Source organism: Eleginops maclovinus, chromosome 1 (genome assembly GCF_036324505.1).
Source record: "Eleginops maclovinus isolate JMC-PN-2008 ecotype Puerto Natales chromosome 1, JC_Emac_rtc_rv5, whole genome shotgun sequence".
NCBI lineage: Eukaryota > Metazoa > Chordata > Actinopteri > Perciformes > Eleginopidae > Eleginops > Eleginops maclovinus.
Genome location: NC_086349.1, coordinates 11,742,153 through 11,757,010, shown reverse-complemented (window position 1 = coordinate 11,757,010; position 14,858 = coordinate 11,742,153). Strand labels below are relative to the sequence as shown.

The window sequence follows — 14,858 nt, the reverse complement described above, 5'->3', positions numbered from 1 at the left end:
ATTATTCATTATCATGAGGTTTGGGTGTACACAGGGATTTGCTCTCCTTCTCATTTAGCTATTCTCCGTAGTCATTTTAAATAATTGTTAGTAGGACATCTCCAGTTGCCCTTTTAAATGCGTTCACAGTCATTAGCCACAAATTACTAGATTAATTTGTCATGTGCTTTCCCTTCATATTTGTTTGAAATGATTTAATATTTTTCACACACTCTTGTCACAAATGCTTTAGCTCAAATCTTATTTCTAAGATTGAATTTGTCCTTTATCTGTCTAAATTTGTTATCTTTCAAAATCCCTCAGTAAGTTGTTGATGTGGTTAACCTAAAACCAAAAAGCACAATAAAGCCCCTTTAATGCAGCGTCGACTTAATTAGCATAGTAGCATATTATCCCGCTACCCTCCATATCACTTTTCCTCGGCTGTCAGTGTATATAACCTAGTCTTTGTCATTTGTCTTCCTCTCAGATCCCTCTTCTCACCCGAGGCAGAAGTCGCCGGCCACTGACCTCTGCTACAAGACTGAAATCAGCAGTTTGATGGACTTCAACTCCCCGGACGCTTCCCTGGACAAAGGTAAGACCTGAACAGCTCTGCTCAAACATCGCTGCTTGACTTTTAAGTGTCCAGCAGTGCCACAATAGGAGATGCTGTGGCATGCAGGGGTGGCATACATGAGAATACTAAAATATGCAGGCCAAAACACAGTATATTTACACACACAAGTAAATTCACAATACACACAAGAGCTAAGAGAAGCCCCTCTCCATCACTTCCTCTCCCTCCTCAGCATTTGCTGCTTGCACCTTGTTGATGAACAATGGCCATCCATTACATGTGTGTGTCGATATAACGATGACTGCCTGTGATCCAGGTAGCGTCTAGCTGCTAATGAGCTAAAAGAGACTTGTGTTTTAAAAAACATCACAGAGAGCTTTCCAACTAATCAGACAAACCTGCTACTGTACCTACCCAGCTGCTGGGTTAAGGTTATGTGAAGTGTGTATTCTTTTCATTCTGGACTCAAAATTCATACATTGTATTTGTTATGTTACTCAATCTGATATCACTAAGTATGATTTGTATGTAATCCCTTAAACATGTTGACAAGTAGAAAACTGCTGATATTCTAATAGATGTGATTGCATCTACAGTATAAGCAATGACAATTTATGAACTGTTAAGGCTACATTTCAACCACAATGTGAGGCTGTCGTTAGGGTATGAGGGTAAATAAAGTTTATAAGTGTGTTTAAATAGTCAGTTAATGCACACATGTTTTAGGTTGACTCAACTACAACCACAGTATGGTATATGTACCTTTAGGCCTGTTGCACCAGATGTTCCAATGTTTTAATTAAAATATTATGCAGATTAATTCCAAAAATAATAAAAGATTCAGTTAGCTCACTCTGAGTGTTTCATGGCTTGTGGCTAGTAGAGACATCCTCGAGGTTCTAATGAGGACAATCTGAACTGTTATTGGATTTACATTTAATGCATTTTTACCTTCTAGTCCTCCTGTATGATGCTGCAATATGGCTCCGTCAACAGTAAATACCGTCATGCTCCATCTGTGTTTACAGTTCTGCTGTTAGTCACTTGCGGTGCATTAACCATCCCCAAAAAGCAGCTTATAAACTTTAAGAGTCTATATTTATTCCCACACACCCTCTAACTGGTCAGACGGGTCTCGTGTTTGCAGACATAAACTGTTTCAGTCGTTTTATCTGGAGTCTGTTTCCATGTTTCAGCCCCTGACAAAAGCGTCTTTCAAGCCGTTGGATTCTTGTAGAGAGAATCAAAGCAGCAAACCATGGCACCGGTACAGACACTTCTCTTGGATTGTGGATCCTTTCAGGCTGCCAGCTGCAGTATGGATCTCTGGTGTCCCCCAAGGAGCCCCCAGGGGCCCTTTCCTCATTACAGTGTCCTGCTTAGGGATCTATTGGCTGCTAGTTTTCTATCCTATTAGCGCCTGTCGATGTCGTGATGATACTGAGCGAGCTTACAAGGCATTGTTCAAGAAAAGAGAAAAAATATTGCTGGCATTTCGGTTTCCTGAGTATGTTAGTAACATTACAGCTCTGTAGATCAGTACAACAGATGGTAACGGTTTTTGTTCTAAGTGCATCAAGTCAAGTACTGTGCTTAATTATAATTTGGGGTTGAGAGTGTTTTATTTGTAGGATTTTTCAAACAGATTTTAGGGGGGAATATTGTAGTCTTTACTCTTTGAATTGCCTTGTGTTGGAAGGTGCTATATAAATAAACTTGCCTTGTCCGTATTAATCTGACACACTGATCATGTCATGTCATAAACTGCCCTTTTGTTGTTAAATAATCGCTATATACATATAACACTCAATGAAACCATTTTGCCCAAAAGGTTATTTGACTTATTAATTGAATACTTTAACATTTTACCGCAAACACTTTTTTATGTGAAATTGGGAAAACACAAGTTACGGTAATTGTGTTCGTGTGTTAAGTCAAATAAGAGCAGATAAGGTTAGCTATATGCACATTTTTAAGTTAAAATGTTTGTACGTGCACACGCCCTTCAGCATGGCCCAGCTGGTGCATTATGTCCGAGTTCATTTCCTGGGTGCAGTAAAAAGTGCAGACGCAGAAAAGTACATACAGGCACACCCACAACGCCTGCAGTAGCCAAGGCCAGGAGTATAACCTAAAGTTTCATCTGAGTGAGAACAGGGCGCTGAGGGGCTGTGTTATCAGCAAATTCATCTCAGGTCTGCAGAAGGGAGAGACAGAGAGACAGGGAGGCAGAGAGGAAACAAGCGTAAGCAGTGAGCTCTGTATCATTATGGAGACAGGTGCTGCTTCTGCACATTAACTGGCAATGATATATGGGTGAAGCTTGGCATGTGGGCTGGTTTAATAGGAAGGTCAGTGCAGAGAAGTCATACAAGGCATCCAAAAAAAATAGGAAGGAAGGAGCCAGAGAAGCATAGAGTAACATTTTGGGGTAAAATTGGGAGGCACTATGAGTAGGAAGAGGTGAGTTTGCCTCAGGATACACTGTATTTTTGCCTGTGAATGTATTATGAATAATGAGAACAAAACCATATAGCGAAGGGGGTAGGACAGAAATACCAACATGAACAAAGCAACAATAAGAATAGGGGGAGGTGTGTGTGTGGGTGCATGTGTGGAGTCTCTCTGCTGAGTGCCTCCATTTTTCTCATGCGCTGACACTTTCCAGAACACCTGCCCCCACCGAAAGCCCTCGTATAGCCATTAGGACGGTGGCACTTAAATGCCTCCAGCAACAATAACAGGGCCTCTGCACCGTAATTTGCACACTCCAGAAATAGCTTATTTAGAAATACTCAGACAGTAGCTGTAGTTTAATGTGACTCCTATTATTTAGATATGCAAGATGCAATACCTGGATATTGTTTGTGTCATCACTTTCAAAATCAGATTTGGAGTATTGACAAAAGACTGGAAAATTAAGACCAAGTGCAGATGTTAGATCACAGTGGGCATCATCATCATAGATGTGGACAATTTCACACTTAGGATCCACACACATGTGATCAGAAAGCGTTTACTGTCTGCCTCTTTCTTCTGGCCTTTTTATTAAAGACCACTGAGACGTTGAAATTGACAAAGGGGAGCAGTCTGATTATCTGTCATCAGGATCTTACCGCTTCATTAAAGGACACTGTCGACAAGTGGAGCTCAAAGGTCAGAGACAAGGCAAAAAGTGAACATTTCAGGTGGTCGGGTTTTAGGAGTTAATTTGAGCTTTTTGAGTCATGAAAAGAAACATTACTGGTGTATGTGGTGGCTAGAACATCAGATAAAGTACCAGATAAACTTCTATTAGTCTCACTCTCTCCTCTGAGCCTTTTACAAATGTTCTTTCCTCCCTCTTCCCTTAGAATCCATTAGGAGGCACTTAGCTCCAGAAGTCTTATATTTAATTTTGCCACATGCTACATAATGTACCTTCTCTGAAAGTGTCCCCAAGTCACGCTCACAAGGAAGCCGAATCAATATAAAGTTTTTTAAAAAATGATATATATGTAGTTTCTTAAAATATATTTAATAAACTTTTGCAAATGTACATTTACAATAATACATTAACAATAATTATATTAGTTAAGTTAAATTAAAATAACTCAGGCTGTACCTGGTGTATAAAACATTGGATTTAAATAAAATGTGTTAAAGAATTGTTAAAACAATACAAAGGATGTTACAGATATAGTTGACATCTAGCAGAAAAGTGTTAATTGTGTGCCCTTAGGAAAGAGGAACCTCTATCTGCAATTGCAATTTATATACATAAATCTATATCTATAGAGGGTGTGTGTGTGTGTGTGTGTGTGTGTGTGTGTGTGTGTGTGTGTGTGTGTGTGTGTGTGTGTGTGTGTGTGTGTGTGTGTGTGTGTGTGTGTGTGTGTGTGTGTGTGTGTGTGTGTGTGTGTGTGTGTGTGTGTGTGTGCGCGTGTGCACGTGTTTGTGTTTTATTTTTATGTTTGATATAATCTTAATGAAAAGCATGTGGATTTATTTACCACTTATATATCTACTTACCTATTACCCTACCTAACATCATTGTGCACACCACTGCTCAAGGAAGGAGGGTGCTTGTTAAGGCTTGGTTTTATTTCAAGCCAGTGCTGGTAATTAAAACTCATGAAAGTATCAACAGTCATGAATTAAAAATGACGTAGAAATTGGTATTGAGGATCCAAGCAGAAATAAACGTAAATGTTTGCTGCTTCTCTTTTGAATAATGCATCTAAAGTCTAATGAAGTTCATTACATTTGCTAAACTACACACACTCTGGCTGAAGCGCTTCTCTCTATTCTCGGTCAAATATATATTGTGTTCTGTTTTGGTACGGCGCCAAGCTGCTACTAGGTGTATTTTCTATTTCTGAATTCCACCTTGCAGTCTGACACGAGGTGACCAGCCAACAAGTACACCCAGTCACCAGTTGTACTACCTTCTGCCCGTCCTTCAAATGGCTGGTAAAAAGGCCAACGGGCAGCTAATCTGAGCCGGCGCCTGGCAGTGGTGAATTGGCAGCAGTAGCGATGGTGGAAAGGGACCGTGGCTTTCGAAACTGCCATGGAAGAGTGGCTGAGTGGCACCTGGTGGCTGACGGGTCCTTTCACTGATTACTGAGCATGAAGGTTGGAAGTTTGGCAAATAGAGACAAGATTGAAAGTCTGAGGTATAAAACATACAATGCAAATTAAAGAGGTGATGAGTAGAGAGATATTAGTAGAAGAAAAAGGGGAATCCTGAAAAGTAAAAATGTCATAAACTCTTCAGACTTGCAGTCGATCGACACACCCTCAGGTGTCATTTCAAACAAAGGATCTGAAGCTGAAATTTTAATGTTGACTCACCCTCCTCATGTACAGGTATGGCAAAAAATGGGGGGAGTAAAGGAGGAGGTTATGGGACAACATCCTAAAAGTCTAAACAAATCCGGGACCTCATCACTGACATGTCATTCCTTTAAATAATGCATCTACAAGACTCAACCTACTCTGCAGTTTTGTTGCATGTTAACACTGTGTTCAAATAGACCAAGAGCACAGGTACGACATTTCAAACACACCTCTGTCATTGGACACGGCCCTCAGTGAGGGCTCAGAATAAAGGATAATGTCCAGAATAAAAATGGTTTTAAATATGCAGACACCTAATGTAACCTCATCTGGCAACATACTGAATTGACCAATTAAATAGTTGCATGTGCACATTTCAGGTAAAATGCAGTGAAACAAGAAATTGGAAAATTGAACTCCTCAACTCGCAACTGTCGACAGAGGATTGAATGATTTATGGTCTGACTTCCCAGAGTATTATAAACTGATCTGAAGTGTTTGACACCTGGTGAGCCTTCACACTCATGAATGTGTCACTCCAACTAGACACATCGTTTGCATATCCCAAGCGGTGGTGCTCAGGGCTTTTATTATAACAAAAGTAACAATGAGAAACTATAATACCCCTAAACCCATATAGCGGAGTATAAAATAGCATATGCAAGGGAGTGTGTAAAGTACTGTATGAGAAATCTGTACTTAAGTAGACTACTTGAGAGAATGTGTGTAAAGTGTTAAATAGCAGATCAACACTGAATCATTCAGAGCAGAAAACTGCTTTTGCCTTTGACAGCTGAAAGTATCGGCTCGAGGTTAGAAGTGCAATGTGCTTGAAAATTGAAAACAGTGAACATAACAGCAGTTTGCTACTGTAGGTGATCCAGACAGAATTTACCCTTCACAGTGTTTTTACAATAATTGGACTGCCATTACCACTACATGACCGCGTCGTTCACCTCCTTTCATTTATGTGTGTAGCTACAGTAATAAGAAACTCCTTTCTACTCTGTCATCCTCACAATTCGCTGGTCATTTTTCCTTCTTTATTTCTTTACACATTGTGACCTGATCTTCCCAATGAGGGAGGTTTCAAGGTTTTGCTGTGCAAGCTTGAAACATCCCTCCAATACTTGCTAGTATTGGGGTGGTGTATTTCTGAGGTGAAGGTGTCCATTAACACTTGCATTGTCTGTTCTAACAAAGACGAGCTAGGCGTTACTGAGGACAAACATTAAGAAGATGGACACCACCTTGTTCACAAGCACCAGAGAAAAAGCTAAAGTGATTAAAAAGTTGACCATCCATGCACAAATTATTTCTAATCTTGTTCTCATTCTCTCTGTTTTCCTCTCATTTTCTTTCTCACATAAACAAAGAAAGGTTGGCGTTTTCTTGGCAGTGTGAGGTGGTGCTGCTGTCCTCTGAGGTATTGTGTAAACTGGCTGCAGAGAGGGAGATTGTCTGCTTCCATCGATTTTCATTTAAGGCGTAGTGCTCTCAGCTCATCACCACCATTTGTGTGTGTTTGTGTGTGACACTGCATCATACATCTGAGCGTCATATTAGCAAAACAGCTTGTTTTACTTTCAAATCTTTTTCTTTTGGCATTATCATCATGCATTGGCAGCCATGCATGTCACAGAAGCCTAATGTTCTGTTGTCCCACAGTCCCTTTAGAGATCTGATGCTCTCCTAATGTAGTGTTAACAGCCAGCACGTGCCAAGTACATTCTTTTTATTAGGAAACCCAACAGACCTGCTGATTAGCACTTCATCTTCATAAGTGTCTGTGCCTGAGTCGCAGCTGGACCACTTCCTAGTTACCTCAGACACCAGCATGTCCCAACAGCTCTGGAGGAAGGAGCGTAATTTCAATGCTGCAGTGTGACTTTTGGTTATTCTGGTCTATTTGCATGGCTTGTAGACTGAGGTGGATAGAGTAAGCAAAAGCTGTACTTGAGTAAAATAATAAGTAGTCATCATAATAACAACTTGAGTAAGAGTACAAAAGTCTTAACTAAATAAAGTACTGGCACAATATGTTCTTCTTCCCATAATGATTACATCCATGTAAATATGATTTATATAATTGTAAATAAATGTCATATAAGTTAATGTGAACATACACCTGTGTTAGACAACCTGCCACATGTGAATCAGACTATTCCCAGTCTGTATCTCTCAAGTGTGATCACAAAATATGATATTAAAATGACGAATTGCAGAAAATATTAAATATTGTTTGATTACATTATCTGCTTTTTGTTTTCTATTTTCTTTTATGATATTGCAAATAAATCAGCAAATCTCATGCGAAGAATTTCCTTTAACAGAAAGCCAAAGATCACATCCAGGTTCCTTTCATTTACATGGGGACAGTAAGATTAAAGAAGTGGCCACATCTTTCTTTCTTATCTTTTTGTAAATGTCACATAAAATGTACCCATTAAGGCTAATAAGTAGATAATGTTGTGGTGTTTCTTCATTAAAATCATATTTAATCAAGGTGTGATTACTTGTTCTTCTGTGGTAGAAACATTATATTAGTCATGTTAAAGCAGTCTTTTTTCGGGATCATCATTTGATGCTTCTCTGTCTCTCTTCATCAGGCTACACTATTAGCTTGAATATTCACAGCCATTTTGAAGGATAATAAACTGTGTGCATATGTGATTAAACACAACAGACACACTTAGTGCTGTCTGTCAGCTCAGTGTCGGCACACGTCTCTTATGTACTCACTTCAGACCAGTGTTCACAAAAGGAGCCCGCTGCTACGTTTGCTGTTTATTCTTCAGTAAATATTGGCTTCTAGCACAATTAGCACACCGAGACATTAACATCACATGTGCACTTCAGCCATGGTGCTTTGAACAGAAATGTTGATGTGTATCTCTGATGAAACAACTTTAAAAGTACAATTTACTCAAAAAACTACTTTAGTACTGCCCAATGAAGTAAATGTTACCAATTGTACAGCTGGGAGCATGGTCCACAATGATAATAATAGATGTATCTTGTTTTGGATGATAAAACTCCTTAGTGATAGAAATAACCTTCTTCTGAGATTTTAACATTTAGGGAACTCCCTCGAAATCATTTCTCATGCACTCCAGCAGACTGTTTGGCCAGCACATTCCTTGAAATAACTTTACAACCCACAGCTTTACATGATGAATGGCAAGATTATATTATTTTTCTGATAGTCCTTCCTCTCCTCCTGAGTATATTTTCTCCAGGACGTGGAATAGCTGAGTCATCTTAATCTTAAACCATTGGAGTCTAGGCAGAAGCACAGGATGTTCTCTTTGGCAAATATAATAACTGCAGCCTTTCTCTTCAATTGCATTATAAGGCGTTTGTGACAATTTCATGAAACTGCCTTTTGACTGTAGGAGGAAAATGAGGTCCAACAAAAATCAATGACATGATTCCCATTGTATCGTAAAAATTAACTCTGCAAATCTCTTCTGCTAGCTGCTGAGCTTCCTTTTATTCAGGTGTTATCATGAAGAACAATCATCATAAACTGTAAGGCTTTGTGTTTTTGTGACCTTTTATGAATACAGTATATTATACTGTACTGTATGTATCTTTGGGCAAGATACCCTGAGTTACTCCAGATGGCATGGTCAATTGTGTACTGTATAAATGTGTGTGAATGTTAGCACACATGTTAGCTTCCCTAGAGCATGTGGTATTGCTCTGCATGAATAAGGTGTGAAAGGGTGAATGACTCATAGTATGTAAAGGCGCTTCAAGGGGTCGAAAAGACCTGATAAGTACAGTCCATTAACCGTACACTTTAGACCTGGGAAGACACCTTCCGTTAGGTGCTTAATCGTCTCATATAGAAGAATGGTCTGATGGTATTATTAACAACTCTGTAGAGAATCAATGTATATGGTATGGATATTAATAGACTCTTTTGTGATGTGAGCTTTTTTGTGTTCATTGACTTAAATACCAACATCAGCAAGATATAAAATAATAAAACTCTGTTATGTCCAAGAAATTAACCTTATATTCATGTCTACCAATTTGTGACGCTGCCATCGAGCGTAGAACATGCTTCTCTGGTTAGTGGGGAGTTAAAGAGACTCAAACAAGCCATGTAATGAAGCATAGTTTGGAAGTTAATTATTTCGTGATTAATTAATAGATACAAGGTTACATGTACATTCACAACCTGTATTGTTTTTGCAGCGCTGTTAGAAAGGCAGTTTCTAAAGGAATATTTGTGTAAGGTTTTGTATTAAGTGGCCTCCGTGATTAATGGAGCTTCGAGACTCAGCACAGACCTCCAAGAGGCCGGGGAGAGCTTTGTGGATGGACTCTATTTCATTTTGCAGCAGCACAATAGTATTGTTGCACCAAATTAAATGTAAATATATAGACAGCTTCACATATAGAATATAAGGCAAACACTTTTTTTTATGGAATGATTGTTCTAATTACAGTATATGGGACTTAATCACCTGATTAAATAGGAATTATTTATAATAATATTAAAATTGTAGCACGAAGGCTCTGCAGAGCCCTGCTCCATTCCTAATTATTACAAATGTAAAATAGAAATGACTTAAAGGTACAATTCAATCAGTGTCTCATGAGTCTTTATAATGCTGTTTTGCCTTTTTTATGACCAGTTTTATATGTTCCCTTTACTTTAGATAACATTTATGCTCTGACTCCCTTTTTTTACTTATTTTACAAGGTTTTATCTTCGTCCTTGGAGGCAGATTCATAAAGCTTAATTAATGCATAGGCTTATCGCGTTTGTTTATCAGGGGTTCTTCTGTATGGCTACTCGCACATCATCAGTCCCTCATTCTCATGCCTGCCTGAAACTACTTGGGAGTGGGGGTTGAATTAAACGAGCGCAGAGATTGCATGAAAAACAAGAACCCGTATCTGCAAATGTAGTAAAAGTGTGTTTTAATAACTTAACGTGCTGACCAGAGAAATTAAAAAGATCTAATTAAAAAGTCAAATTAAGAGGGATTTAAAAGATATCTTTTACACAATATCCAGTTCATTACAATTTAAAAAGGAGCTGTATTTTAATCCACAAAATGATGACAATATCCTGTGTGTATCCCTTGGTTGTTGTTAAATCCACCCGTTATTGGAGTAAGCTTAGGCTTACTTTATGCCCCCCTTACTGCGATTTGTTCAATTTACTCAAAAATGTATGGGGAGGCCTTACAAGCAAAAACATCATGTCATAAAAATAAGATCAAACATCACAGTGTTTTCTTTGGCAAGTGTTTCCTGCCGCAGTGATCATTTTGGTGGTGATTTGAAGGTATTAGGTTACTGAGACCCTCAGGCGAGTCAACAGCTGGCAGACCTGTTGCTGAACTGCCTGACAGTGTAACACACACACATCAACACTCTCACCTGCCTGCAAGCACACACCTAGGCTGTGCCTCGTCCCCTCGTGTGTGTGTGTGTGTGTGTGTGTGTGTGTGTGTGTGTGTGTGTGTGTGTGTGTGTGCGCGCGCGCGCGCGTGTGTACGTGTTTGAGTAATGTGGGAAACATAGTGACAGCCCTGCATAGCTCCTCCTACATACCTAGTAAATCATTTGAGTAGAGGGGGAGGGGCTGGGTGTACTGTATCGCTGAAGCTGTGGGAGTCGCCTCGAACAGGTACACTCATAGTAATAAGGGAAAAACGGTGGCTCCTGGATGTATTTCCTGGTGTCAACTAAGCTTTATTTTTGTGGGTGAAATCAAAATAATGGACGTTCTTTGAGCTACGTCGGCTTGCGAAGAGAAAGGATCATTTTTGGAGTTTGTCTTCCTGTCTCTCCTGAAAGCCTCCGGCACGCACCTGACAGATCCTGGAATCCTCTGGAGAACTCCCCTCCGAGGGGATGAAGTCAGACGGGGAGCAGGGAAAGTCTGGTGAGTGATTGGAAAAGACAGTTCAGCTGCTTAAGGCTATTAGACGGTCGTGTGATGCAAGTTTCAGCCTTTCACTCTCAAACTGTTAAATGAAAAATGCATAGGTGGTTTATTGAGTTTGTTTTGAGGCTAAAGAATCATGGAGGGGAGGAATGTTTACTTTTAGCTTGTACAGCGTCATGTACACGTGTTGGCAGAGTAACTTCTCGTAGCAGATCACAGTCTCTGCTGAGGTGCAGAGCCGTTGGCAGACTTTGACCTGCACTGACCTCAGAGTTGCTGAGCAGAGACTCCACCATTAACAGATTTTTCTGCAGTCAGTTTTTCTTTCACATTAGTTTAAACGCAGTCTCTTTCCCCAACTGACATGCAGAGATTGAACTGGTACAGATTTTGGGTTTAAATGTTAATGTAGGGATCTGACCTTTGACCTACAAAATAAAAAGATTCAAAAATATAGTCATGACTCAGATGTTACTGAGCCGTTTCGGTTCTGAGTTGTCACAGTGCAGTCTTGTTTTTCTTCTGAGTGATTTTGATTGAAGTTTGCTATCTTTCAATGACTAAATCCCAGTTTGGGGGGTTTTGTATGGTCCAAACAACAGTGTTTTGATGGTCATGTAAAAAGTCATGGTATTGTGTTTCTATTGTAAACAAAGTGGTTTGGGGTTGTTGGCTGCAGCTTTTAGCCTGAATGCATGTTCTAAATTCACAGGGACTTTTTTTTGCTGTGTCAGCCGGACTGGTTTCAGACTTCTTTATCTGAAAAGCGTTAGATTACAACAGCTGAGAAGACTTGTCATTGTGAGAACTGCACTGCTGTTTGCTTCCACATACCTATATTTTATCTACATACTGGTACTTCACCTCGCCTTCAACCTTGCGGTAAAAAAAATTCAAACACAGAGGTAAAAGTTCAAATAAGACGGATACACACTCTGCCTTATCTGCGTGTTACGTTTTTTGAAATTCCAAGTACTAGCAATCCAGAAATGTGGCGTAATACTGGTCCAACTGTTTTTAAGCATGTATAAGTCCTTCAGGATTAACCCAGAGGTGTGGTTGTGACACAATTAGAGCTTTTAAAGCAATAACAAACACCTGGAGGCTATGGCTGACTGTCTTTGCACAACCCTCACTATCCCAGGTGTGGTTATGTATTTGTAATTGTGCTCAGTTACTCATCTTCCCGTCATACATTTCTGTGACAGCTTCTGTGATTATCGCTTAGGTAAAGTGCGGTGTGTCTTTGCAAACTGAACATTGTAAGACATTATTCATGCAGCCATTATTGCTTGTTACCATAACAGCAGATTATGTATAATCACACCTGCAGCCGATGTCTTCGTAGCTGAATGACGGAGAAATGTTCTGGTTTTTAAATTCAATGTGTAAAATCAGTCCCCCCGCTCTGTCGGGTCCTGCAAATCCAGCGACGACACCTCAAATTATTTCACAATACGTTGCTCTTTATGTCTCATGGAGAAAGCGGCACTCCAAGATGAGTGATTTGAAGTCGGAGTGAGTCTAACATTGTCGATTAACACCTTCTGTGAACCGCGTGTAAAACAGAAGCTGTGGTTGGTTTGCACCGGACCGCCTGTTACTGGACTGACACTCTCTGAGGAGCAGGTCAGGGCTCTGGGGGTCAACCTGCATTCATAGGCATTCTTGTCCATGTGTGCATGCCTGTCAATCAACACATTGATGCATGTGTGTGTGTTTCCAGCAGGCTCAGTTTGACAGCATAATTGTGAAAGCAGCTGAGTTTGGTCCTGGCTGTGTAATTGCCTTCTTCCACTGGCAGTACCACAGGTGAATGCTGCAAGTGGCTCCCTCAGGTGCTAGCTAGTTTTTCTTCCTGTTGTGGAAGACAATTTGGAACAAGTTAAAGATAATCAGCTGCCAGTGACAATCAAATCAGGAGGAATGGTAAAGCAACTGTAATAATCATGAGGCGAGCTTGGTCAGATTGGCAAATAGTTTCCAAAAGCATGGACTAATTGGAACCTTTATGACGTTCCATCTCTCTGTTTGAACTCCTCAGCCTCTAATCACATTTACTCTAATGTGAAAACTCTGGTTACCATGGCTGCTTAATTTGAAACTATCACCAATCAGATTCATCCAACGCTTTGCAGCTGTTTTCAGACAATGTCCATTCCCCCTCATAAAATGCATTTGGACAGATGATAGAACTTCCTCTCAGTCACTGAAAAGGTAACTCACATTGGCATTGACAGCCTTGCAGCCTTATTAAATGAAGCTGTCAGCAAATGCCTGGCTCATTTCCAAAACTAGGAACAAATGTAACTCCATAACCATTAGTTACACATCTCAGCCACTGGATTTTATTGAGGATTGTTTTGGCACCCATGTACTTTCTGCCAAAACATCCTTGTCACCTTGACCTGACTTTTGTAGGTTGTTGAATCTATTTTTGAGCTACAGAACGTGTTTGTTGATGTGTTTGTTTGGTTGATTCATGTAAGGTTTAGTCACAGTGGTAAGATCCACCTCATACAGGTACACAGACTCTGTGTGTGTGGGAACTCATCTGCAGTTTGATGAATTATACATGGTGGCTTGGTGTCTGCCCTCCCATTTGGCCAATACTATAAATAACAGCCCTGTTAGCCTTCGCCACCAAAGGTCATTACTCAACTATATGCACAGGAACTGACACACATGCATACACCGATAATTTGTCACACAAGCATGGACAACCATCCAAACATCCCTACATACCTGTCTCACTTAATGAGTTCAATTTGAATAAGCTTTAATGATGGCATACAGCCGTGGTCATACTCACAGAGATTTCGCTCCAAAACAGAGCTGGTTTATTGTTCCAGTTTCATCAGAAATGGTTGCTTTGTTATCCACTTCACTCCCACTCATGCACAGCAAGAAATAACAGTTTAATAGTTTGCAATATGCTTAACAGCAACACCCAGGGAATATGAGGTAAATATAATTGCACAGTGTTAACAATGCGTAACAATAAAATGCAACTAAAGCCAGTGAAAATAGATGTTAAAAAACAAGCTAGATATTGACAGCTCTGCTATTCTATGCTGTTTCATCATGGCTGAATGAATGACATGCTCTTACCAGTGCAGCTCATCAAGCGTAACCAGCAGCAATTATTGCCTGGCCTGATGCAGCCAATTAACATTCTCATCATGTTTGGTGTTTATCTCCTCAAAAAAAAAAAAGCCCCGACTGTAGTTTCTATCTGAAGGAAAAACCTTAGCAAAGCCCCATATCATTAGGACAACAACTCAAAGAGCATTATAAATAATTAGCTATCCAACACTTTTGGCAAATCCTGCATATTTACAATAACAATATCCTGGAACTGGTTGTAGGAGTTTTCTGGCAGGCTTTATTTGCCACCTGAATGCCTACTGATTCAAAAGATTGAAGACATTCAGCTAATAAGAACATCACTGGTTGCCTACTGTGGAAGAGCTACCATTTGACTCATTTGAAGTCTCTGCCATCTGTCCATCTTTGCATCTACCAGCTATCATATCTTCCCTTCAGCCATCCGCCCCTCTTGAC

The 14,858-nt window shown here is 39.9% G+C and overlaps 1 protein-coding gene across 1 annotated transcript in view; it reads left to right on the top strand.

The window, feature by feature from the left end:
- Positions 1 to 14,858, top strand: part of kazna (kazrin, periplakin interacting protein a) — a 157,438-nt gene that overhangs the window by 105,404 nt on the left and 37,176 nt on the right. The window contains exon 4 of the mRNA XM_063885327.1: positions 470 to 577. Within this exon, the coding sequence (XP_063741397.1) occupies positions 470 to 577 (108 nt within the window). The remainder of the gene's footprint in view (positions 1 to 469; positions 578 to 14,858) is intronic.